At 37.1% G+C, this 26140-nt stretch overlaps 1 protein-coding gene across 2 annotated transcripts in view; it reads right to left on the bottom strand.

Moving 5' to 3' along the window:
• Window positions 1-15771, bottom strand: part of LOC120316066 (corticotropin-releasing factor receptor 1) — a 106362-nt gene extending 90591 nt beyond the window's left edge. For both annotated transcript variants that reach the window (XM_039361243.1, XM_039361241.1), the window contains exon 1: window positions 15640-15771. In XM_039361243.1, the coding sequence (XP_039217177.1) occupies window positions 15640-15663 (24 nt within the window). In that variant the 5' untranslated portion in view covers window positions 15664-15771. The remainder of the gene's footprint in view (window positions 1-15639) is intronic.
• Between the last annotated feature and the right edge of the window lie 10369 nt (window positions 15772-26140).

Consider the following 26140-nt stretch of genomic DNA (forward strand, 5'->3'; position numbering starts at 1 on the left):
CAACGTGGAGACAGTAGTACTCTAAAAAAATCTGAAGGACAAACCACCTCACTATATTCTGGAGAATTCAAAGATTTATACATCTGCTGAAATCTGGTTGATTAGCAAAAACATTCTCAAACAAATTTTAGAAATGTTTGTCATGGACAATGTATCTGGTAAAATTCTGTGGTGGAGGCTGATTTTGAAAAATTAAACAAGGTCAGACCTGGTTAGTGTTTGGATGGGGAGCACTAGAAAATTCCAGGGCTGTAGGTTGGACTGAGATGTTGAGAAAAACATTCTGGAAAAAGATGATAGCAAACAATTTCTACCGCTCTGCCAAGAAATCTATATTATCTATATCTATGCCATCAGCTCATAGTTGGTATGATGGAATTTATTTGATTCAGTATATGATTGCCAAGATATAGTTATTTAATGTTTGATACATTATTTCTATTTGTTAGGTAGCCTTATCTGTTAAAAGGTCTAGCAATGGGATACTTTTAATGACCTAAGCACAAGAAGCATTTTATAAAAGAGAGACAGCAGATAGGGAGAAATGGTTAATATATCAAAACCTATTAGTACAGGAAGATGGAGAATCTAAGATCAAGCCAAGAGAACAAATTACTGCAGAAGGATAGGGTTTTCAATGGATTTTTATGCTCAGTTAAAAGAAAGATTTAATATGGATTAAAAAGACAACTAAAATTGAAATAGACAAAATGGAGTTTGAAAATGAATTGCGTTCAAACGATGAATGTGCAATTCATTTGAAACCCAAGATGAATGGTGAAAATTGATACATGACACCGGAGAAATTATCAAAAATTTACAAAGGTATTTCAGACCAGTATAAAAAATGTGAAATACATGAGGGGATATTTTAACATGCATGGCGGACTTGTGAGATATGAATCCACACAATGATGGAAAGGATTTTAAAAAGAAATATTGTAAAGAAACCAGAACTTTTTTATTGAGGCTTATAAACAACGAACTAGAAAAGATCATGGCATATTGACCTTGTGTACAGCAAAATGCAGGGCTATTGTATGAGCAGGATGGAAGAATAATGAAATTCTCACATTGGAAGAACAGATTGTGAAAATGTCAATGAGATGGCAAAGCTGATTAGTTTGATCAGAGAAAAAAAACTTTTCTGAAAGACTGAAAAACTATAGACTTTCTATTGAGAGAATAATAATATGATTTATGGGTTTGAGGATTGAAAAAGATGTGGACTAAGAGACGGGTTGAAGAGAATTATATAAAATCTAAGAGAAGCAAGGATTATAAGATTGTAAACTGTTGAAGAAGTCAGAACTCATATATTTCATATTTTTATTTTCTCCTTTTCTTGCATCTTTTTCTTTTTTTTCCTTTCCACTTTTTTAGAATTGACTTTTACTATATTTAAAATTCACAACCAATATAAGTAAAACAAGCAATGGTATTTAATATGCATTTTGTAAGATTTCCTATTTCATTAAAACAATGAAGAGATCATTCATTTGTCTAATTATCAGTTTAAAAATCAATATGATATTGCCAAATGATTTAGGAAGAGTAAGAGTTTCTCTTGGCTAAATGGCACAGAGAAATAATGTCCTGTGTGGGAAATTACCTTGCTTCATCTGAACTATGCACAGAGCTTGTTTAACAACAATGGCATCAATCCTCCCCCCCCCCCAAGGAATACAAATGTGATCAACAGTCCACATTTTAAATCTGCAATTTATCACATCAATTAAGGTTTTTAGTCTTACGGGCTTTTTAAAAAAGCATACTACGGGTCAGTAAATACTAAAGTTTACTGGAAAGAATTGCTTACAAATGAATACAATACAACAGTATTGTACTTCATAAAACTGCAAGAAAATACTTGAATGCACTACAATTACATACGCATATGTACACATGCACACACACTTGTGTTTATATTTGTTTCTTGAACTTTGCAACAAGACAAGTAATAATATATGTATTCAAAGTCCTGCCCTATTTTTCTCCCCACCTCGCCCTCAATCACCCTGGGCCTCTGGCATGCTCCCAAAGCTAATTGCAAGCCTTGGCCACCTCCAAAAGTGACTCACACCTACTCCACAAAACTTCAATACAGGCTTGCTTGAACTTAAACCTGCCTGAGTAATATAATTAGATCCATAGAAGAAGAGAAGCATTAAATTAATTATGACTCTCCTGGTAAAACTCAGCTCCAAGATTTCATTCAAATAAATCAGTGATTTCTAACAAATCAGAGCTGAGAGAGATCAGTTTTGATGAAGCTTTATGTTATGAGTGTAAATATATTTAAATGCAATTAATTTTTAAAGATGTAAATAGCAAATGAATTCTAGCAATAGCAAGAACTAACTAGGATGAGGATGTATTCTATTCCTTAGTTCATTGGTGTCAAACTCGCGATGTCACATGACATGTCACAATATATCATGACTTTTTTCCCACTTCCGGCAATGGGATGGGCGCAGTTTTAGTGTGATGCATCCAGCCCGCGGGCCGGCAGTTTGACACCCCTGTGGCCTAGTTCATGATCACAATGATAAAGCTTCTCCACAAATTTCTTCGCCTTCTGGAAAAACCACTCATCCCAGAAACTGGACCACTTTAGGAAAACTGCTAAGATTTGATTTTTCAGGTAAGCTTCCAGAAATTATTTTGTACTTTCTGGTTGCTTTAATTTTGCTTTTCGGGTATATTTTAATCTTAATTTGCTGTACCTGGAATCTGGTTCAGGCTATTTCATTACGTTACAAATCACCCTGAGTTTTTATAGCAGACAATACATAAAATAAATCAGTTGATTTTCCCCCTTTCCCACTACTTGCACTGTTTTCAACCCCAAAAGCAGGTGTGGGAAACCCACTCAGATTGTGTTTACAAAGGGGAAAAGGTCACACCTGATTTCTCCATCCCTTGTACTCTGCAGCTGTTCTACAGCCGAGATAGATCCCTTCCCACCCATCACTCCCTCTCTCCTTTACTGTTTTAAATTTACAATCATGTAGCAGACGACACTGCTGTTTTACAAATAAGCTTGCTCAAAAAACATAAAGATAATACTCTCATTAGTAAAATATGGAAATGTCAACGAGAAAGAAAAGGCATGGCTCCTCCAAAGCCAGGAAAAAGTTGCATTCAGAAGCAAGATGTTACATCTTTGATGGCAGAGTGAATGTCTTGTGTGTCTCTGATTTCCTGTAAGCAGTCTGCAAACACGTAAATGTAAAACTTTGCTTTTCTCCACCTTAAAATTCATTTTGTTGGATAAGGCCCATTGTTCAAGTTTGTCAAGATCTTGTCTTCTAGGGTATTGGCTATTCCTGCCAATTTAGTGTCATCTGCAAATTTGATAAGTTCCCCAACTATTCCCTTATCTAAGTCATTTATGAAGATATTGAAGAATACTGAGCCTAAGATGGAGCCTTGTGGTAGCCCGCTGCTTACTTCTCTCCATGTGGATGTAGTACCATTGAGGACTACTTATTGAGTACGGCTATACATCCATTTGGTGGTGATGTTGTCTATCCCAACTTTTTCTAGTTTACTAAGCAGCAGATTGTGGTCTACTTTGTCAAATGCCTTACTGAAATCTAAGTTTACTACAGTATATCCACAGCATTTTGTTGGTCTACTAATTTAGTCACTTTATCAAGGAATGAAATAAGATTAGTTTGGCATGATCTGTTTTTAACAAACCTGTGCTGGCTACTAGTTATAACTTTATTTGCATCTAGTTGTTTGCAGATCTGGGTTTTTTATTATCTTTTCCAGAATCTTCCCAGATTAGACTGATTGACTGATGCTCCTGTGACCCCAAATCTTGAAGATAGTAAGCCTCCTTTTGTACAGGCTATAAAAATACAGTCCCTGTGGATTTTACCCCACTAGTTGTTGCTGACTATAAAGGGTGGTGCTCATCTCCATTTCAAGGTCAGCATTGAGCCAAAGCTGTCCGAAGAGATTTCCACGATCATGTGGCCAGCATGACATCACAGAGCATTGTTACCTTCTCACCACTGTGGTACCTATTTATCTACTCACATCTGCATGCTTTCAAATTGCTAGGTTGGCAGGATCTGGGACAGGGACAGGAGCTCACCCTGTGGCATGATGCTCGGGTCTCAAATCCGGGTTGCCAACTTTCCAGCCAACAAGCCTAGCATCTTAACTCTGAACCACCAAGTACAGGCTGTAAGGACAACAGAAAGCCAATGGATAAAGCTTTGCCTCCTCATCTTGCCATTGCAGGCCTGTTCCAAAAGGACAATTGAATGAATGGTTGCATTCTGGTGGAGCATCAGTATGAGGAACCTTAGGGATCCAACTGGATCTTTTTTTTAGGCTATAGACTTGGCAGTGATTTCAAGATGATGATACCTGAATTTTGCCTCTGAATCTATTTTTCTGATGTTATCTATTCCAGTAGGGACACCAGCCTTTGTTTTCCCCTACTGGAAATCTTTCTCCCCCAAAGGCAAATTAGACTTCCCAGCAACAGTTTATCCCATTCAGGGGATACCTGGGTGAGAGGAACTAAGTCCTCCCTTCCTGGGCAAATTGTCAAATGTAACCCTGAGAGATGTGTTAATCACAGCAGCTAGGTAAATTGGCAATGTGGGTTACTGAAAATCTGTTCCTTAAAGAGTCCCCATCATCAGAAGCAATCCAGAGTTAAGGGACTAAACTAGAAATAAGTCTGTTTAAACCCAACATATTCCACACAGGAGAGGGGTTACAAGGTGACTTTCATACAGCAGTGTTAAAGGCATTCATTTTTTTTTTTTTTTTTTTTTTTATTAAAAGTTTTATAAATTTTACAAAAAAAAACAAGAACAATACAGAACAAAAAACAACATATACAAAAGAAAAAAAAATTAAACAATACATATAAAAAAAACCCCCCACCCCACACCCCTCCCAAAAACCCTCCCTTCCCCCCCCTGAGCTTCCCAGAGCAGAATATAGGCTTAAGAAATAATAATAATAAAAAAAAAAAAATAAAAATAAAAATTAAATTAAAAACTTTATATTTATATATATAAAAAAGATATCTATAATATATATAAAAATAAAACTTATGAAAAAGCTATATAATATTTTTGTATACCCAATCTAAATTGTATAAATTTTATCCATTTGTCCCAGATAGCAAAAAACTTCTCTTGCGTTTGTTGCTTTAAGAAAGCCGAAATCTTTGCCATTTCTGCCAGATAAGCTACTTTAAAAAACCATTCCTGCAATGTAGGCAAAGATTCCTTCTTCCAATATTGTCCAATTAACAGCCTCGCGGCTGTGATCAAGTTTAACATCAATACAACCTCCTTTGTATCACAATCTATAACAATACCTAACAAAAATAATTGCGGAGTAAATTTTACCCTCCTTCTAAAAATTCTCTGGATATTCCACCATATTTTGATCCAAAATGCTTTTATCTCTCTACATGACCACCAAATATGATAATAGGAAGCCTCCTTATAACCACATCTCCAACATTTAGGTTGCACGTCAGGGTACATGTAAGACATTTTTTGTGGATCAAGGTGCCATCTATAAAACATTTTATAAAAATTCTCCCTTAGATTCTGTGCTTGAGTAAATTTGACATTTCTCACCCAAATAGTTTCCCAGGTGTCCAATGAAACTGGCTCACCAAAGTTCTGCGCCCATCTAATCATACAATCTTTAATTAGTTCCGTTTCTGAGTCCAATTCAACTAAAACCCCATAAATTCTCTTAATGTGGGTTTGTCTTTGATCCTTCAGTTGCTTAATAAGATTTTCATCTTCTCTAAGGAAACCCACCTTACAATCCATCTTCCATCTATCTAGTAGTTGCCTATATTGGAACCAAGAATAAGTAAAATTTTCTTGTGCTAATTCTTCCCGTGATTTTAATTGCCAGTTTTGTCCATCCCATTTAAGTAACTGTCTGTAAGACACCATATCCATTTTAAACCCCTCTTTTTATTCCTTCTATCGCATGCCAAGGTATAGCCCATAATGGTACTTTAAAATCACTTTTATAATATTTTCTCCAAATCCTAAGTAAAGAAATTCTTAAAATATGAGATTTAAAAGCCCAATCTATTTTTTTATTAAATATTAAATAGGCATGCCACCCATAAAGTAAATCCCATCCCTCTAGATAAAGTATCTCAGAATTTGTCAAATTTACCCAGTCACTAATTAATGTTAAAACCACCGCATCATAATATAATTTCAAATTTGGTACCTTGAGTCCGCCCCTCTCACGGAAGTCTTGCATAATTTTGAACTTAACCCTTGGTTTTTTCCCTGCCCAAATAAATTTATTGAGACCCTTCTGCCACTCATTTAAATTAATCTCATTTTTCAAAATTGGTAACATTTGAAACAAAAAAAGAAACTTGGGTAGAATATTCATTTTTATCACTGCAATTCTTCCCATGAGGGATAATTGCAGCTTTTCCCAATTCTTCAAGTCTTTCTGTACCCCGACCCACAACCTTTCATAATTATTTTTAAATAGTTTTGCATTAGAAACAGACAGCATCACCCCCAAATATTTTACCTTATTAACAATCTCAAAACCCGTCGAGTTAACCAAAATCTGCTTCTCCTGACTCGACAAATTTTTAGGTAAAATTTTAGTCTTATTTACATTAATCTTAAAACCCGAGACCAAACCATAATGGTGAATCAACTGTAATAAGTTTACTACAGAATAATCAGGTTGCGACAAAGTAACAACCAAGTCATCCGCAAAAGCTCTCAACTTATATTCTTTTTTATTAACATATATTCCTTTAATTTCCTGAGACTCTCGAATTTTAATCAATAATATTTCCAATGTTAAAACAAACAACAATGGCGATAAAGGACACCCCTGTCTAGGCATTCATTTTTTAAAACTTAAAAATACCATGAGCTGTCAAAATAGACTCTGCTGTGGTAGTAAAGAACAGAATCAACTGCTACCTATTGGTTTAGGCTAGAAAAATTAATAAAAATTAGGAACCATTTGGAAAAGTTTCTTTGAGATATTTAAGCAAAAGAACATAAAGGTGAATTGTATTTAAACAACACATAAACAACATCATATGTGAGAGAGAAATTGGGTGTTTACAATAAAAAAATCTGTACAGGTAGTCCTCATTTAGTGATTGTTCAAAGTTACAACGGCACTGATAAAAGTGACTTATGGCTGTTTTTCACAGTTACAACCTTTACAACATCCCCATAATCATGTGATCAAAATTCAGATGCTTGGCAAGTGGTTCCTATTTATGACGGTCACTGTGTCCCAAGATCATGTGATTGCCTTTTGAGACCTACTGACCAGCAAAGTTAATGGGGAAACCAGATTCACTTAACAACCATATTAATCTTAACAACTACAGTGATTCACTTAACAATTGTGGCAAGGAAGGTTGTAATCACTTAACAAATGTCTCACTTAACAACATAAATTTTGGGCTGCGTTGTGACTGTAAGTCGAGAACTACCTGTATTCTTTCATCTTCAGTTTATCGTTGAAAGAGTCAAGATTTGATCCACCTTCCAAAGGCAGATAGATAAAAAGCACAGCATAGCAATTCTTCTTTGGGTAATTTAGTTCAGTGTTTCTCAACCTTGACAACTTTAAAATGTGTGGACTTCATCATCGATTTTCCCCATGCTGGCTGGGGAATTCTGGGAGTTGAAGTTCATACATCTCAAAGTTGCCAAGATTGAAAAATACCAGTTTAATTAGCCAATAAGCATTCAGCGGCATTTTGTTAACTAACCCTTAAACAATTTAGAATAGAATAGAGCTGGAAGGGACCTTGGAGGTCTTCCAGCGCCCTGCTCAGACAAGTGACTGTCTAGCCTCTTCTTAAAAATCTCCAATGATGGAGTACCCATGATTTCTGGAGGCAAGCTGTTCCACTGGTTAGTTGTTCTCACTGTCAGTAAGTTTCTCCTTAATTCCAGGTTGCTTCTCTCTTTGATCAGTTTCCAACTATACGTTAACATTAACTATGTTATAAAAAAAAGAGAGAGTAGGCAGACATTTGTGTGTTGTCTGTGAATGGAAACTGGTACATGTGGCAGTGTGTGTAACAGTCTTTCTCAGAATAGGTCACACTACAAATCAATTTATCAGCATTCTTGGATTCTAGAGAATGGGATTCAATCATATCTTCCTACTGGGATAGCTTAGCAAGATGAAACCACAGAATGGGAGGAAGGAGCTCTGACTATACCTCTGGGAATGCTAATAACCAGAAGACCATCCTGTAAATGTCCCTCTTCTAAAAGTTAAAGCACTGTATGAATGAATACTACCTTATCCCACCCCTCCACTTGGGATAGGTGAATAATTCTCCATTATGTATTCTATTGTATTACAATGTTCATAATTCCCAACCCTCACTAACATTGAACATACTAATCTAATGCATCTGGAGGCAATCAATTAAAAAAGGTTGATTCTAAATAGGTAGTATTAATTTCAATTACACCTATGCAAAATCTTCAGCCTATGTGCCTTACAACAGAGATCCCCAACCTTTTGGGCACCAGGGATCGGTATCACAGAGAAAGGTTTTTCCATGGACCAGAGGGGGTATGGTTTTGAATACTGCCTGCATCCTGAGGATGGAGCTTTGCTTGTTTGTGTGGCCCGCTTGTTGGCATGCTGCGGACCGGTGCCGGTCCATGGACTGGAGGTTGGGGACCCCTGCCTTACAACATGTAATGAAGCAGGTACAGCATAGAAAAACTGATTTTGAATTAGTAAAGCAGTCACATCATTTGCTCTATCTCCATATCTGTGTGCATGCACAGTCATTTTTCATCACTTACCATGCAGTCAAGAGCTTTTTCCAAAGCAGCTAGGAATCTTACAAACTTACAAACAGCAGCTTTCACAATTTGAAAAGAGGTGTTTCATGCATGTTTACTGCTTTATTTTCTATATAAATTCTTTAGTAAAGTTACTAACAAGAAAATAACATCACTTACCTACTACACTGACCAACAAACCTGCCTTTTGTCCTTCTCTATGAAGATGATGTCACCATCATTTCTATTTTCCAAGTGAGTATAGAATGATTTTTTCAAGATCTTCCATTTCATTGCAGAGATTGGATAAGCTTACCAACTTTAAAGAAACTAAATTTATGGAATTCTTCTTGAAAATTTATAATCATATATCAGCATCCAACAAACCATTGCATTTAAACATCTAGGAAACCTATTGCTAGTTTTAGTGGCCTGGATTAAACAAATGAGATCTGTTTCCCTGCAAGTTCAACTTGTGACAAGCACTATTCTTTTATTTGTTACCTGGTAAGAAATCTGGGTACTCATTTTACCAACCTTGGAAGGATGAAAGACTGAGTCAATCTTGAGCTGGTCAGGAAAGTCAAAAGCTCTCTATTCTAGGGCACATAAATCTGCAGTTAGTAGAGTGTTACCCCTTTAGAAGCAGTTCAGACAAAGTGCTAAGGGCCCTAATTTGTCTGCTAAGATGTGTACCTAAGTCTTTTGAGACCAGAAATAGGCTTTACTAGAGACTTGAATCCAATTTTTAATCTTTTAGTTCAATCTAGTCTTCTCAGAAAGTCCTTTAGCTCTATAAGATAGCTACTCACTTCATGCCTATCTGGAATAGAGTATAAACAATTTCCACTGATCTCACAAGGTTATGAGAAAGTTGTATTGGAAGAAAAACAGTCGCTGCTCAACTTAGGTTTACAAAAGGACCTATGCTCTTCTCCAAAAATTTGTTATATAGACATTCATACTGGCCAGACAACTTACCAACATGTACCCAACACAGAAGAGCCTTTAAATTAGGCAGACACAATGTTTTACATTCAACTATTCTGGAGGAAAGATTCTAAGGCAACTGATACAAGACCATATATTTGTTCCCTTGGAGGAAACTGAATCAATAAGACATGTTTCTTTGCTGCCCCTTTTATTCAAATTGTCATTAAAAACCTAACTGCACTTCTTTTAACATTCAGTCACAACAAAACAGATGCCAGTCTTATTTTCCTCCTTCTCATAGACCTTTCCAAGGTGACCTTCAAGAAAGTGATCAAATTTTGCTTAATCACTATTGCTATTCATCAAAAGATAGTTCAGGGTTTTTTTTTTCTATTTAAAAACTTACAGTTTCTCTGGGGAGTATTTTAGAAATTCTGCTTAGGATTTTTCGGTATCAGTAACAGTCCGTTAAAGCTAATAAATTTATATTCATTTATATCTCTTTACCAGAGCAACAGTAAAAATTATAGTTACAATTGAATTAAAATGTAAGTATTTACCCTTTTACTTTAATAAGTGATGAAGACACAAATATTTAATGATTCTAATAATTTAGCATGTGCATTTTAGATTATTAAATATTATCAATACACCTATTGTATCAGCTATCCCTTTTTAACCTGAGATCAATCTTCTTAAGAGTTCTCAGAACATCTGCACATTCTGGAGCTGCAGTTTTTCTTAAAAGGGACATGTTAAATTACTCTTTTGTGAATGGATTGATAACATAAAAAATCCTTTGGGCAACCAGTTTTCTTTTACTTTGCTGGAAAAGTAGTGGGCCATACCAGAAGTCTGTTTACAAGTGTGATTTCAAAGAACCCTGTAATTTTGCAGTTGGAATGGAGAAGAGATTGGATAAATTGGGACACTGACAACTTTCTTTTTTAGCTATGTAAAGAAAAACCTGGGCAGTCCCTCTGTTATGTTATGGCTTGCAAAAGAAGGTCAGGGAAACCTCCTCCAAAATCAGGCAACCATCCCACCCCCACCTCAAATGGGTCGTTTGCAATCAGCTTCCATTGAGATTAGATACAGTTTGGGCCAGCAGTTTGGGAAGGCAGACAGTTATAATAACCCTTTGGGCAAAATTCATTCATACTTTCCTTCTTTCCAGTGGGATTTTCACAAAGAATTTCTGCAGTGAAATATGTCCAATGTTCATGTTGATAGGTGTATAAGAGGACTATCCTTCAGGATTTGTCTTCTGCCTTATTTGTGCTAATCCCAAATCTCAGAAATAAGAAAAGTGCAGTTCAAGGATGTCATTTGAAATCTATAGCTTTCCCTCTGTAACAGCTCAGTTTCATAGACTTTGGCAATGAAAAGAGCTGATACATCTGTCCTTCACTCTGTTTCCTGTCTCCCGTTAACCTTAAGGAGTACAACAGATGTATGTGTGTGAATGAATCAATATTTTACTAAAGACCTTGGTAATGAATCTAGTCACTGGATCCAAACAAGCTATTGTGATAACTCCAATTTCTTCATTGCCCCTTATGAGAAAATATTGATCTGCTTTTCCAAGATGTGTAAGAATTTCTAAAAGAATGCATATAATGTGTTTTAATATGGAAAAATGCTACGTAGCAACAGCAGCAGCAATTTTATAATGAAATCCCTGTTACAGCCCACTGTTGGCCCCTTTTGACAATCTAAATTTCGCTTTTAAATCTATTAATCCTATCCCACTCCAAATAAGGTAAAGATGAATGAGATGGAGGCTATGATGGTGAATTGTAGGTTAATTTCTGGTATATCATACAATGCTTCATTGTTTTATCATTGTCATTATTACCACCACTATCATTATCCTACTAATACAAATCAGTTAAGTGGATCACCAGGAATTATGCTTTTCCTTTCAAATGATCACATCATTCCATCTTTGCAGTGGACCCATATCCAGCTGCATTCTTTGCCAGGAGACATTCAAGAGCTTCTATGGTCACCCTCGTGCAATCTTCTGAATGTGGAATTCTCTAGAAAAAGGAAGTCTTTTGCAGGTGATAAAAATAGCTGCCATTATTAATTAGCATATATTAATGCCTGTCTCAATTCAGAAGGAATTCATGTAGGGAAATGCTGCAAACTGTATTTGCACAAAGGATAATTGATGTATGTGGATTATGCAAAATACATTAATTCAAATGTGCAAATGGGAAATTGCCATTTGAAACAGTTTTGAAGATGAGAGATGCTGAAGCTTAAACCTGCCTGATTTGATATTATTCCCACCACATCCCAGAGGTTCTGAAGCAGACTGTAATTAATCAGTAACAACATTGTGCAGATGCTCAGATGTCCTCTGGACATACTCATAGGTACTTGTTAGTTCACAATTCCAGAATAGAACTTTTAAAAGAGAAATAGTGTTAGAGATGATCCTTGGCAGAAATGAAATCTTGGAAGTCATTCATAACGGTGGGAAGCTATTTCCTCGGGCCTCTTCCCATCATAATAATGCTTGAAAGCTCTGTTCATACCCATGCGGCTTATTATATCCATCCTTCCTTCTCTATTATCATTAAAAAAGAACAGTTCCCAATACTGTATCCCAAACATATTTAAGTATGAGAGTCACTTCTATAACTATTGGAATCCTGGGACATGGATCCATTCTTCATTGTTGCCTTTCAACCAGAATGTAGCCATAGATCTAGAAGAAAAAAATGCAATTGGTCCTGTCCATATTGCTCTAGCTTCTAATAGTTACTAGAATGGTGTGGGATGGAACCAACAGCATTTCCTCCAAATTCTAGAAGATCTCATTTTCAGAGAAGCATTCTTTAACATTGCAACGGAGGTTAGAACAGAGTGGAAAACATGGGAAGAAAGCAATAGCTCATCTCACTTGTTGCTTCCGATCCATATTTAGGCATCACTTCCCTGTGACAAATTTTACTATCCACCAACATGTTTGTTACCGTGCTAATTTGAATTAACTGAATGAAACATGTGTGATCAGCCTTTTTATAGAAATATGAATTCTAATCTATAACAAGAGTGAAATCCTATTTTCAAACCACTCAGCACTGTGCCGATATGAATGTCACAAGGGGCTGTCTTATATTGAACTAGACCAGTGATAATTCTAGTTTAGCAATATGGTGCCTGCAGACAACTTGTTTTGTGTGCATCAGCTTTTCTGCTCCACTGATTTTTAAAGATCATTTTGATTTTAAAAAATAAATAGGAAGCCAGCATACTACAAAGGAAAGTACCAGCCTCTGCTATCATATGTACTTATAGCAATGGCTTTGGGGTCAGAAAGGTTCCATGGAGACAGTAAAGGGCATCTTGAGGTTCTAAAGTCTTGTCCCAAAGTAGACTGCCCATTCCTCTTCTGTACTTGCTGGTAGTGAGTCTCTCCCAGTAGACTTGAATATGCTACAGACTTTGCATGCAAAGTGAATGTACCTCTACTCTGCTACGTCCCTTCTTCTCTAACATGTATTGAAATTTGACTATATTGTACTTTGGTGCTTGACATTTTAACATACCTTGTAGGATACTAAAGAGAAAACCAAATTTCATAAAATGCATGGTTGTAGCTAGCAAGGTTCTTACCAATCATTCTTTTGATTTCTGATTTTTCTTTCCAAAAAGATAACTCACCGGTGTCCAGATATTATAGCATTCTAGATTTCCCCTCTGTAGCTAATTAGTTGAAGGGAAGAATTCAGAACATTATAGTATCACACGGTATGTATAAGTTACAGTATATAGAAGGTATTAAATGCATGGATTTTTTTCCTTCAGCAATTATCAAATCATATTTAATATTACTGGTAATTTTGCTGTGATTATACAGTATCATTTTCTGTTCAAAGTGAAGTACAGAAATCTCCAGTCCTCACTGGGTCATAATAGGTCCCACTGATTTAGAGGGGAATCTTCATGAGCATAAATAGAGTACCCAATAACAAGCAAAATCCAGTTCTGGAACCTTGAAAATGATTTTTTATTGTAAGAAAAATATCCTGATCCTCTTAGTAATTCAGCTGAATAGAATTTTGAATGTTGCCATCAACTTTCTAAGTTACAGGGAAGAGCACATGCATACAGCAAGTTTTCATTGCAGACTTCTTCCCCCAATGCATGTGGATACAGAGAGATGAAATGAACTCTTCTCTCAAACAATTCTCAATGTGTGAAAGCTTGAATGTAAACTGTTCCTTGAAAGTTTACTATGGATTTTTCAATGAAAAGGGTACCAGAGATGACAGAATTTGCTTACCAAATTAGTTGACTCACTAACATATTTTCTTCCTTTCAAGACCCAATTGTGGATCAGAGTTCTAGAGCAGTGTTCTCTCAATGTGCCATGGCTAAGTACATTTTCTAACTAGTGTCCTATCTTGACAGAATCACGTTCAACTAGAACCACCTCAATTTGCAAGCTGGTATGCTTGGACCTCTGGGAATTGAAATCCCAATCCAACTGGGAAGCACCATTTAAGGAGAAAGGAATCTAAATGTGCATGGCATCTGTAGCAGTGCCTTTTCTAGCTGAGTATTTAAATTTGCAGTACCACACTGCACCTGCTTCTCCATAACTTCTCCAACCACTTTTTTTTTTTTTACAAGATGGCCTAGCCACCTTTAACTTTTCCCAAATACTTTCTCATTGTTCAGAGAGTTATCACGGGAAATAAAAATACTAAGCAAATGCAGCCACCCAATACTGCTCCAAGTGTTGCTGCTGGCACCATCCACCTTATTTGCTCCCTCGGTCAAGGAAACATAAGGAGCTCTTCCCATGATGATGGGCTGCCTACAGATCATTCCCACTTGGAGCTGACTTTCAGATTCACAAGCATCCATATTCAAGTGTAATGCATTCTCTGAAGGTCACACATCTGAAAATCATTAGGAGAAAAGACTTTTTTGGGATTTCTCTGCATCCCTACTATGTTTTAATGCCCAGCTGGCCCTGGATCTTATACAGTAAGACAGGGCTTAGTGCTGAGCCTCCACAGCCAAAGACAACTTTATCAACAACACACTGGAAGAAGGCAGAGATTTTTGCCTTGCAGAATGGAGCATCCAAACAATTGACTGCAGATCCATAGCTTCCTAATAGCTTTACCCACACTTCTGTATTCAGTATCAGAAGCCTCTTATATCTAACCAGGCAGAAAGTCTAATCTCTGCTGGCGATGATTAAGTGTGGAATGGCAGGGAATAGTTCTCCCAGGTTAATTTCCCTTAATTCAAGATTTTGTCATGAATACTATTTTGAATTTCCTCCCTTGGCTAACTCTTTCAATCAGAGGCAGGGCTTGGTAAAAACACTTATCCAAAACTCAGGTATCAAAAGCTGGGCTGGCATTTTTTAAGGACTCCTAAGGAAGGGAGGGGGGGAAGAGAAGGGAGGGAAGGAGGGGTGGAATTGATCCTGGTTTATAACTATACATAATTGCTTTGTTTCCTCTCTCCCTTCACCCCACCCCCAAGAAAAAGCAAAAGACAAGAAGAAAGGCAAGGAGAAGGGTGGACAGCAGGATTACAAGGCTGTCAGGGGAAGGAGAACAAATAGAGGGGGGCTCCGTCTTCTTCTATAACTGCCCCTAACATCCCTTCTGAGAAGGAGAGGAATCTCTCTCACCCCTAGCATCCCAGGTGATCCTCCCTCCGCTTTTATCTTTTTGCCTCTCACCGGCTTCCCCTTCTGCGCAACCCCCTCCCTGTACCCTAGGGCTGGAAAGTTGACTGAGGTGGCATGCCCGAAGCCCAGGCGTGGGTTGTGGGGTGGTTGAGCATCTATCCTTCACTCTCTCTCTCTCTCTGCTCCGGCCGGGTTCTTTAAGCACGATCAGCCTCTTACCTGCAGCATTCCCCGCCGTTCCATGGCTCTGCAGATCCTTCCCCCCTCGTTTCTTCTCCTCCGTCCGGCCACCGGGAATCTCCCGCAGCATTAGCAGGCTAAACTAGAAGCAAAGAAATGTCGCGGCGGCAGCCTCCGCCCCCACCTGCTTCCACTCGCCCCTTCTTGGGGAGGGCTCGATCTAAGGACAGCCTCCGGTCCCCCCCCCCATCCCCATCCTGCCCTATCTAATAACCGAGATTGGGCGGTTGCTGCCATTTGAATGGCAGAACATGACCCCCGCCTTCCCCAAATATGGGCTGTGAGGGTACTAGGAGGAGATGGAGACTCCCCCATTTGACTTTGCTTCTCCGTACTTGGATCTCCTCGGATAAACTCTCCCTTTCCCTCCCTCTCTCATTTTCTCCCCTCGCCCTCCTGCTGCCATCCCCCCTCCCCTATTTAAGATCAGTGTGGATTTTCTCTTACTATGGACTTGCTGGCTGCAGGGGGAGGGCTGCTTCTTTAACCTTCCTTGTGCTCTTTCTCTTCTCCCATTTTCATCTGCTGTGGATGATGGGCTAGAATGTGCAGCACATCTAGAGGCCACCTATTTGAGGAAGGCATTTGGTGGATTTGGACACCTGGAGTTCCCTTTGAGCAGAAGGGATGCCTGTTCCATCCCTGCTCAGATGAACCTGAATGTGGGGGTCTCCGGAGGAGTTGAAATAAGAATAGAAGAGTTGGATCCAAATTTAAATTCATCAGCAACCAATGTGATATATCTAGAAGCAAACCATTTCCAAGATTTTCATTGTACCTAGAAGACTGAAAAATAGGATGGGCAATCTTTTGGTGCGCTCAAGGGCCACAATGAGCAGGACAATGTTGCAAAGTAGATTGAAGGCTTTTTTTTGTTGTTGGTGTGAAAGTTCTGTTGTCTGAAACTATATTAATGCTTTTACGGGACTTATATCCCTGACTCCAAATGATGAAAAAAAAGTTCTTCTAGAGTTTAGTAGTCAAAAGGAGTTTTGCAGCTTCAAAAAGGGGACTTAACTCAGTTTTTTAAATAAATATATATATATATTTTTAAAAAAACAATTTATGGTTACCTGCTTCCAAAACCACTTGAATTTTAAGGATGTCTAAACAACATTGGATAAAGCTGCATCATTCCCTGCTTAATAGAAGAAAGATTATTAAGCAAAGGGATGTTCTACAACTTGAACCTAATACATTTTCTGAGTAATTCTGGTTTTGTATCATTTAAATCTCTTGCTCTTTGTGATGTTCTTCAAAAATAATTAAAAGATGAACCAATCTTTCCTGGTCTTCTTCTGTACAGTCTTTAGATCTGCATTAGCCTTAGTATTCTGCATTACTATTAGTAATCTCTCATCCATTCTGTTTCCCAGGTTTTTGATATGTACATTCAGCCATTGCTGAAGTGATATAAAACCTGTCCTCATTCCTGTTGTTTTGGCACAATGATGACTGATGACTTTTAAAACACTGTATGTTTTAAATCATAACTTCCAGCATCCCTTATTCTTGGCTAGGCTGGCAGGGTAACTGGAAGTTGCAGTTCAGCAATATCTGGTGTGCTACAAGTCAGATAAGAGTAAACATGCTTCTGTTCATGTTTCTTATTGGAAGAAAGCAAACTCTGACCAAGTTTTCACACAACTTCTATAGGGACTTTTCCTTTTACCTATTTTGGTTCCCCAAACATGCTAAGATAACTTAAGACATTAGGACTCCACAAGGCTTTGTGAAATATGTAAAGGGCAATGGTCCTAAATGGATAAAGTGTTTGCTTTTTGCCTCCACAAGATCCACCAAATGCAAAAATCAGGCAAATGTTTATTTTCTCTAAGGTGGCTTGCTGGCAAGAAAAGGGATGTTGACAGGTCTCATTCATTGTTTTTGCTAGTTCTGTACTAAATCCAAAGTCTGGGTTATGTTCATATAACAGGTTAGAGGCAGAGGTAGGTTTGTCCAAATAAATAAATAAATATTATATTTGTTTAGCTCACCAACCAACCCTGTGAGTGCAACAGGCCCAAATTCACACAGCTGGTTTTCAAGACTATGGGAGGCCTAGACTCACAGTCTCTTGGTGTCTAGGTCAGCACTTTATTAGACCAATCTGATTTTCAAATTGAACAATTAAATTAAACACTGGTTTGGAAGTAGAATAAACTTTGAAAGAAGAAGGAAAGAAAAACCATGTTGTGAATTGACATGATGATCTCACCTTCAGAAGACAGAAGTTGGGTTCCTACAACACAACTACTACATACTACCCACCTGCATGTTGGCATGTTTGTGATTGTGATTATATAGCATAATTAACCCATATAGGAGATTCACCCAGTATATGAAGTCATAAACCAGCTAAATCTTGCTTAAAACTAATCAGGTTTTGTGACTTAGACAAAGACAGTCCCTGAGTAAAGTATTAGTCTGAATCCAGCTTGTAAGCCCGATAACTCTGCCAGGCAATTTTTGTTTTTAAACAAATGAGTAGCCTTGCAGCCTGTGACTTTTGTCCCTAACCTTTCAAAAAAAGAGGTTAACTTCAAGTCTCAGATTTAATCATCTTGTAATGGATTCCCTTTCAGTGCTTCCAGTTTATCAACATTAGATTTAACTTGCAGGAATCCAAGCCAAAGAGATGAATCCAGGTGGAGCTGTCATCTATTTCTATACACAAGACTTAAAGCATATCCTGCATTATTTCATTTATAATGTAAAATGCCTGGTTGCACTGATTAGCAAATATTTCCCTTCTGTTTTCTCTTCTGCATTCACTCAATCTAAATATTCCCATGAATAGGAAAAGTTCAAAGGCCAAATTTAAGTTTCATGGACGCTCTTGGAATTGATGAGAACTGGGCTTCAATTATATCTCAGGTGTTGGATTTTTTTTTCCCTTGCATATCTAGCTAATAAAATCCAAATGGCCACATCATCACTTTGCCAGATTATGTGCTGTTTGCCCACCTACCTCATTTTCTCTGCAGCAGCACTTCTGCCTAGCCAGTAATCTCCTCATTTTCCTTGTGCCATTGTGTGCCCTTTCCTTGAATACTTGTCCTCCTTCGATTTTATTCTATTATTGTCAGTCCAGCTTTCTTGGCTTGAGATTTTTAACCTGTTTTCTAAAGTGTCTCCAGTTCCTTCCAAGTTAGTATCACTGAAAATATGCTGCAGATTCCTTCTATTAAAGATTTAATTAATTAATCTATTTATTTATTTATTTATACATCAAACGTCTTAACCGTTCATCTCCCTCACTGTGGAGCTATGAATTTTCAGACTATTAAACATATTATATTGCCTGCTATCAATCTTTTCCCCAAATAATTTTTATTTTATTTTTAATAATAATTTTTACATGGCATGAACATGGCATATAAGCACTGCTTAATCACAGTCCGCAATATTGCCTGGGATGGTACACATCCTCTCCATGACCAGTTTTCTTTGTTATCTTCTGGGAGAAGGCTTTTATGGTATCTGAAGCAGAACAACTAGATTCTAAAATGGCTTTGAACCATATAGTATCAACTTTGTTAAATTTCAGAATCTTTCTTCTGCTATGTATTCAAAGTGGACTATAGATGTATGTGTGTGTGTGTATGTACAGCATATGTATCTGTATGGGTGTATATATATTTATGTATATACATTTATATTCTTTTGAGACTGAGCATCAGAATTTCATTTTCAATGTGTGCCTGAGTATGCATAGAAAAAGTGACAATAAACATGCTTATTAAGAATTTTAATTACAATGGTAAAAATTAATACAAACAGCACTTAGAAGAGAATAGAAAGAAAGAATAAAAAGTGCAAGGAAAAAGCAAAAGAAAGAAATCTAATTAAAAAAGAAAAATATATAAAAATATACTTCCTTGATCACAACAAAATGTCATGCAGAGACAAATAAAGCAAAACTCAGAGGCTTGCAAATTCCTCAAAGAACATGTTTATTAGTTACAAAATATCAGCAGAGTCAAGAGTGTAACCAAGTCTGAATACACAAGTAACAATTTCCCAATGCAAAGTTAAATGTCCGGCCCATAAAGCAATTACATTCCCCAATATGATTATTTGGCGGGATTTTATGCAATGCCCAGTCCCTGGTCTCGGGAGCAGCCGATGACCTTGGTTCCCATGGGATAAAAGATTATTTTGACTAACAAATCATGTGGACAACCCCCCTCACTCCATTCTATGTTGCAACCTAGAATGAGAAGGAAAATGGCTGCAGTCATGGTCACTTGTAGAGTTGACATAAACTATAGATAAATTTAAGAACTCTTCACTCCATATCTCATTCCTTATATATAAGCAAATCCATAAAATATCAACCTTTCAATTGTGGGGTCAGCAAAATGTCTATAAAGAGTTGCCAAAAACATTGTAAAAAAATAGCCTTTTTTAACACTTATCACATAAATCAACTTTATTTGTGTATCTTTTACTTCTAACAGTTTTAATCTTTAATTCAATCAAATATTGCTGTAGGAATTGATTTGTCTTCAATTCTTCTTTATCCTGTCACACAAATTCTTCAAAGCTTTAACAAACTTATTTTTTGGATCCAATAAGCAATAAATTTCCAAATTTATTATCATTTGTATCTCCCTGGGTTTATTTTTAAAACTTTAGCCAGTATTTGTTTGTTTTTGCATATCCAGTAAAATACCTTTTTCCAAATCATTCTCTTTTGTAGTTCCACATTCTGTATTTCCTCTACTGTATCTTGTCAAATAAAATTTATCCCAAGTCTGCCATTCCTTCAGTAACATCTGTCAAATATAGTCTTATGCATAGAGGCAGACGTCATTACTGACAGTGTTTGTACCGGTAGTTATTAACTTCTGACTCCGTTATTCAAAGATTCCTTTAATATTTCTGATGGTGTAATATTTTGTAAGTATGAGTAGTAACTGACATCAGGTTTGTATTTTTTTTTCTTCTGCTTAAAATATTTAGTCCCCTCTAGTGTCCAGTTTCTAAAATCATCATTTGTTGTTATGACTTGAAATTGCCATGATAGTCAAAATAAGTCTGTTTCCCATGAGGTTGTTTGTTTGTTTTTAGTTAATTCCAAATTCTTATAGTAAAAATCAATATTCCAAATGTATCTGGACTCTTAATCCATTCATAACATTCTTAGATCAAAATCTTATTAAGCTTTTTTGCTGTTTATTTCAAATTCTTTAACTTTTTCAGCTTGTAATTAATTTTTCTTTTTTTCAGAGTTGAAGATAAACTCACCCAACTTTTCAAACTTGTGAAGGTCTCTAATAGCTTTAAGATGGCTATAATCAGCAATTTCTGAAAGTGATTAGAAAGTGAGGTTTGCAAACACAGTGTTCTTTAAAAGACTATGCCGCAGTTGTGCATAAGATGCTGATCCCATCATCAGTTGGTGCTCAAACTTGCACAAAACTGAGGTACTGCAGTCTTATTGCAAGGAGCAGGTATCCAGAAGACGTGGGAGTGACCCCCTGTGCTTTCCTTATCTGGAGAAGTTCCAAAGTCTCCTCACAATTCCCAGTTTTGCTTTTGCAGAGCCATCTTCAATTTGTCATATCCCTCCCTGGAAGCTGCCTCCAGATATTTTTTTTTCCTGATCAACAGAGTTAGCATGGGTTGTAGTATTTCCAATAACAGCAGATCTCTTGGACCTGACCAGAGTTAATAAGGAAACAAAAGAAATTAGTGACATAGTACCATGTACAATGGTGTTTTGCTTTATTATGACTTTTTCACCTCTTCAGTGCCAGTGTTTATATTTTAGCAAAGAGTCATACTTAAAAGTTGATGGATTTGAAGGTACTTTTACTCTCAAAGAGTTATGTCTCTTTGATACATAACTATATATATATATATATATCTTGAGGGTTTTTTTTTTGATGCACCCTGTCAGCCCAAATATGGGAGGAAGAAATGTGTGTGTGTATGTGTGTGTGTGTGTGTGTGTGTGTGTGTGTGTGTTCATATGCCTTTGAGATGGAGTTTTTATTGAAAGCCTAAGAATTTAATTTCTGTTCTCAGAGTATACGGTATTTTTTCTTTTCTTTAAGAAAAAAAAAACAAATAGAAAAAATAGAAGGGATTACAAATGCTAGGCAACAATTTTGGTAACCTCTATAAAATACAATTTTTATTTATTTATTTAGCCTTCAAGTCAGTGTTGATACCTGGTGACTGCCTAGAGAAGTTCCTGCAGTTTTTAGCAAGATTTCAGAAGTGGTTTGCCACGGCCTGCTTCGTAGGCCTGAGAGAAAGTGATTGGCAACTGAATGATGCAAATCACAATTTAAACATTATCCTGAGCACATTTTTTTTACTCTGCCTTGTTTTTTAGATATTGAACTCTCTTTCCTTACAATCAGTCTTTGGCAACTGGAAGGTCTGCAACATAATATTGTGAATTTTCCACTAGTCCAGTAAGTAATATATTTGTGGGGAGGGGAATTTTAGGACGACTGCAGATGTTTTTGCTTTTTTTGTATTAGGAAAAAATAGGAAGCACCCTCTGTTTTCTTCACGCTACTCAAATGAAATTACATTGACCAGAGTTTAAATTTTTAAGAAGAGACTGGACAGCCATTTGGTAGTAAATAGGTCTGCCCCTAAAGGCTTGGCCATAGATACATAGATATATATACTGTACCTATAAATATATAGATTGTATTAAGGAGATCATTCTGTAAAAAAGGAGGGTTTAAAATTAAGGCTAGCTCATTTATTTCTAGCCAGCCTCCTGATAGTTTCACGTCAGGCATTGCATCATAATCATGATCAAATGGGATAATAGCAGGGACTTTAATAGACTACATCTATTCTTATTCAGAATATTCTATTTGATCTATAGAATTCCAACTTTCCAATTGTTTTTTTCCCCGTAGCCAAGTAAGCAAGTTCTGCCCTTTTCTATACTTCTCCAATTTTAACAAAGCTATGAAATGTGAATACTGTCTTTGAGCAAAGTATGCAAGTCTGAACTTTAGGTCTACTAAGAGGGATAATTCAGGAACTGAATACTGGCAGCTTCAGGTATCCAAGCAGACAAGCAAAGCTAGACATCCACTATTTATCTTTTATTATTAGAATGCATATCTATAATATTTTGGCAATAGCTGATAATTACCTTTTGAAGTGATGTACCATGCTGAAATTAGGCCAGAGTCCATGGTGAGATTACCTACACATTCATTTTGAATATGACAGAATCAACGTTTATGTTTATGGTGCTAATGGGACCTTCCTCTACATTTTTATTTATCTTTTTGGCAGAATACTGAACTGATAGCCATTGAACCAAGTATGATCATGCCTGCTCATAAAAGGATGGAGACTAGGCATAATGTGTAGCTAGAAACCAATAATTTTGAAGGTGGAAATTTGCCATTAAAAAAGACAGAAGCCTGATTTTTGGCAGCTACCCCAGGATGAGACAAGACTCCACAGCTTGCTTTGCAGATATGTACATTCAGCCTAATGCTCTCTAGTTTATCAGATTTGCAACCAGAAATGCCTTGAGGATACTGAGAGTTGCAGGCTCAACAGATTTTAGAGGGTGAACACAGTTTTTGGGAAGGTATTATAAAGTCAGTATTGGGTTAATGTTTAATGTGTTGGATTTGCATCAAAAAGATTCAGGTTGAAGACTCACCACAGATTTCGCTGCATGACTTTGTGAGTCACCGTCTCTCAGCTTATCTTACTGTATTACAAGGCTGTTGTGATGATTAAATAGCAGGAAAAAGAAGGAGGAACATTGATTTAAGCTCCTAGAGAAAACAAATGCAGTTTTGGGAAAAGCATATACAATTGAGACTCTAGAAAGAGTGCAGAGAAGAGCAACAAAGATGATTAGGGGACTGGAGGCTAAAAATATGAAGAACAATTGCAGGAATAGGGTATCTCTAGTTTAATGAAAAAAGGGATTAGGGGTAACATGATAGCAGTCTTCCAACATCTCAGAGGCTGCCACAAAGAAGAGAGGGTCAATTTATTCTCCAAAGCACCTGAAGGCAGGACAAGAAGCAATGGATGGAAACTAATGAAGGAGAGAGCCAACCTAGAACTAAGGAGAAATTTCCTGACAGTTAGAACAATTAATTAGTGGAACCACTTGCCTCCAGAAGTTGTAGGTGCTCCAACATTGGAAGTTTTAAAGAAGAGATTGGACAACAATTTGTCTGAAATGATACAGGGTTTCCTATCTGAGCAGAAGATTGGACTAGAAGACTTCCAAGATCCCTTCCAACTCTGTTATGTTGTTATGTTGTTATGTTGGGGAGGAAACATGGTAGCAGGCATGCCTTATATATATTGAGTTTTCACTGGGTCCTTTCTCTTCCCAAAGATTGCCTTGTCTAATAGCAATGGGGGTCATGGGGCTCAAGAGCTGGACAGAAACAACGACAGAGTCATAGACCCAGTTCGTTTTCATTCAATCAGCTCTAGAACTCTAAGAGCAAAGGGTTATCATTATTGCCCAAAGTGTCTGTTCTATTGTTTTCTTTTTGCATCTATGACAAGGGACTTGGTGCAGAGTTACTTCCCAGGCTGCAAATCTCTCCTACCTGGCCTTCTCCTTTCATATAGTACTTCAGATATCTCAGCAGTTTATCCCAGTTTCCCAAAGGATTAAGTAGCTCTCCTATGGCATGTTTCTTATAAAATGCAACTGGGGAGCCAGAGGCACGAGAGAAAAGGTTGAGGAGGGGGATAGGAAACATACAGGAACTATTTTTAGTCCAAGAATTGGTTGCCAGGGACATTAAGCTAATTTCATCACCATATATCAGGGAAATGACTGCAGATCGGTTTTGGAGGCATAATTGAAAGGATTTATAGCGAAATGCAACTTGTCAGAGATGGCAGAGGCAAAATATAACACTCCCAAAGAGGAGGAAAATCAGTCCATTTGTCATGGTTAGTGTTAGATTCCATGACATAGCATGCAATGGGATGAAGGAGGGAGGCCTTGATTCCCTCATGTTCCTGGAGGTGCAGAAAAGGCAGAATTCTTAGAAAAAAAGCCACTCATTTTGTCCTCTCTTTATTCTGAATATAAAATTCTAGGCCTAAATATTAAATGATATTGGAATTCTATCATACATTCCTCCCCCCCCAAAAAAAATCAATGCTGGTTTCCTCAACCAGCTTCAAAATTCAGATTCTTTAACTTTTATCCTGGCTCTATTCCAGTACTTAACTATTTCTATCCTGAAATGAGTGGCATTTGTTAGACACAAGAGCAATTAGCCATTATAGAAACTTATTCCAGCTCCTTATTAATTAACTCAGTCTTTGTTATTATGGATTGCCTCCAGATTTATTGAACTTCAGGTCTCATTATTCCCAACCAATGCATCTGAATGCCATCAATTTGAGCAAAGAATTAAAGGAAAGGTAATCAATTCCGTTAGTGACTATGACATTAAATTTGAAAATATGCTAGCAATATCTGATGAAATTTATGGAGTCAAGGAGGAAGCCAAGATGTGGCCAGGAAATAAGGCTTCAGGAGTTTTTGCCTCCCAACAATTAACAGTAGCAGAATATATTATGCGAAAAATATTGAACATGTAATTAATGACTATAGGTTGCAAAATTCGGTGAAATTCACTCTTTCGGTGAAATTCAGCGTATGCTGGTGCATATTTTTTAACACAGGGTATATATAGACCTGAAACAGGAATGCTTAAGGAATTGCCTTTGGTTATTTTGTTTTTTGTCTGTCTTGATAGCTCAATGTGACACATAAAACAATTTTCAGGTGACTGGCATGTGTAAGCTTTGGGAGCATGTGTGGGATTATATAACTAGGAAATGCAGATTTTATTAGGTGATCTCAAAGTACTTAGCCGTCCTATGATTCATAGAACTTTTTGAGACACAAAATTGTCACCAACAAGACATTCTAATTCAAAATCTCCAGGAAAAGGGGGTCTCTTTTCTGCATTCTGAGTCGTCCCTGGCATGCTGAGTTCATTAGCATCAATGAAAAATCAACTCAATACATCATCAATTGTATGTACCAATATTAGCAGTATTTAGGAGAAACTCATTCACTGTGGATTTTTTTTTTTGCACTAACTACACTCCCAACCAAGAAGAACCAATAAATTATAACTTCACCTACATAAATTTACAATAAGTGAAAGTAATTGTATGAACTGCTGTGCTGGCTAGAAATAATGGGGCATGTTTATGGAATTGTTTTGTGGCTCAGGGCTTCAATTCTTTTTAAAAACTTACATTTTTGCCTGCTCCAAGCACCACTTATGTCATGTATCATTGCTTTTATTTAAGGCAGTGGTTCTCAACCTTTCTAATGCCACGACCCAATAATACAGTTCCCCGTGTTGTGGTGACCCCCAACCACTTATATATCACCGGGTGCCAGGGGCCTGGCCAAAGAAAAGGGGGAAAAATGGCGGACAGCCTTGTTTGGTGAACCCCGTGAAATGGTCGTTCGACC

This window comes from Crotalus tigris, unplaced genomic scaffold (assembly GCF_016545835.1).
Source record: "Crotalus tigris isolate CLP2741 ecotype Arizona unplaced genomic scaffold, ASM1654583v1 scf7180000019221.656610, whole genome shotgun sequence".
NCBI classification, from domain to species: Eukaryota; Metazoa; Chordata; class Lepidosauria; order Squamata; family Viperidae; genus Crotalus; species Crotalus tigris.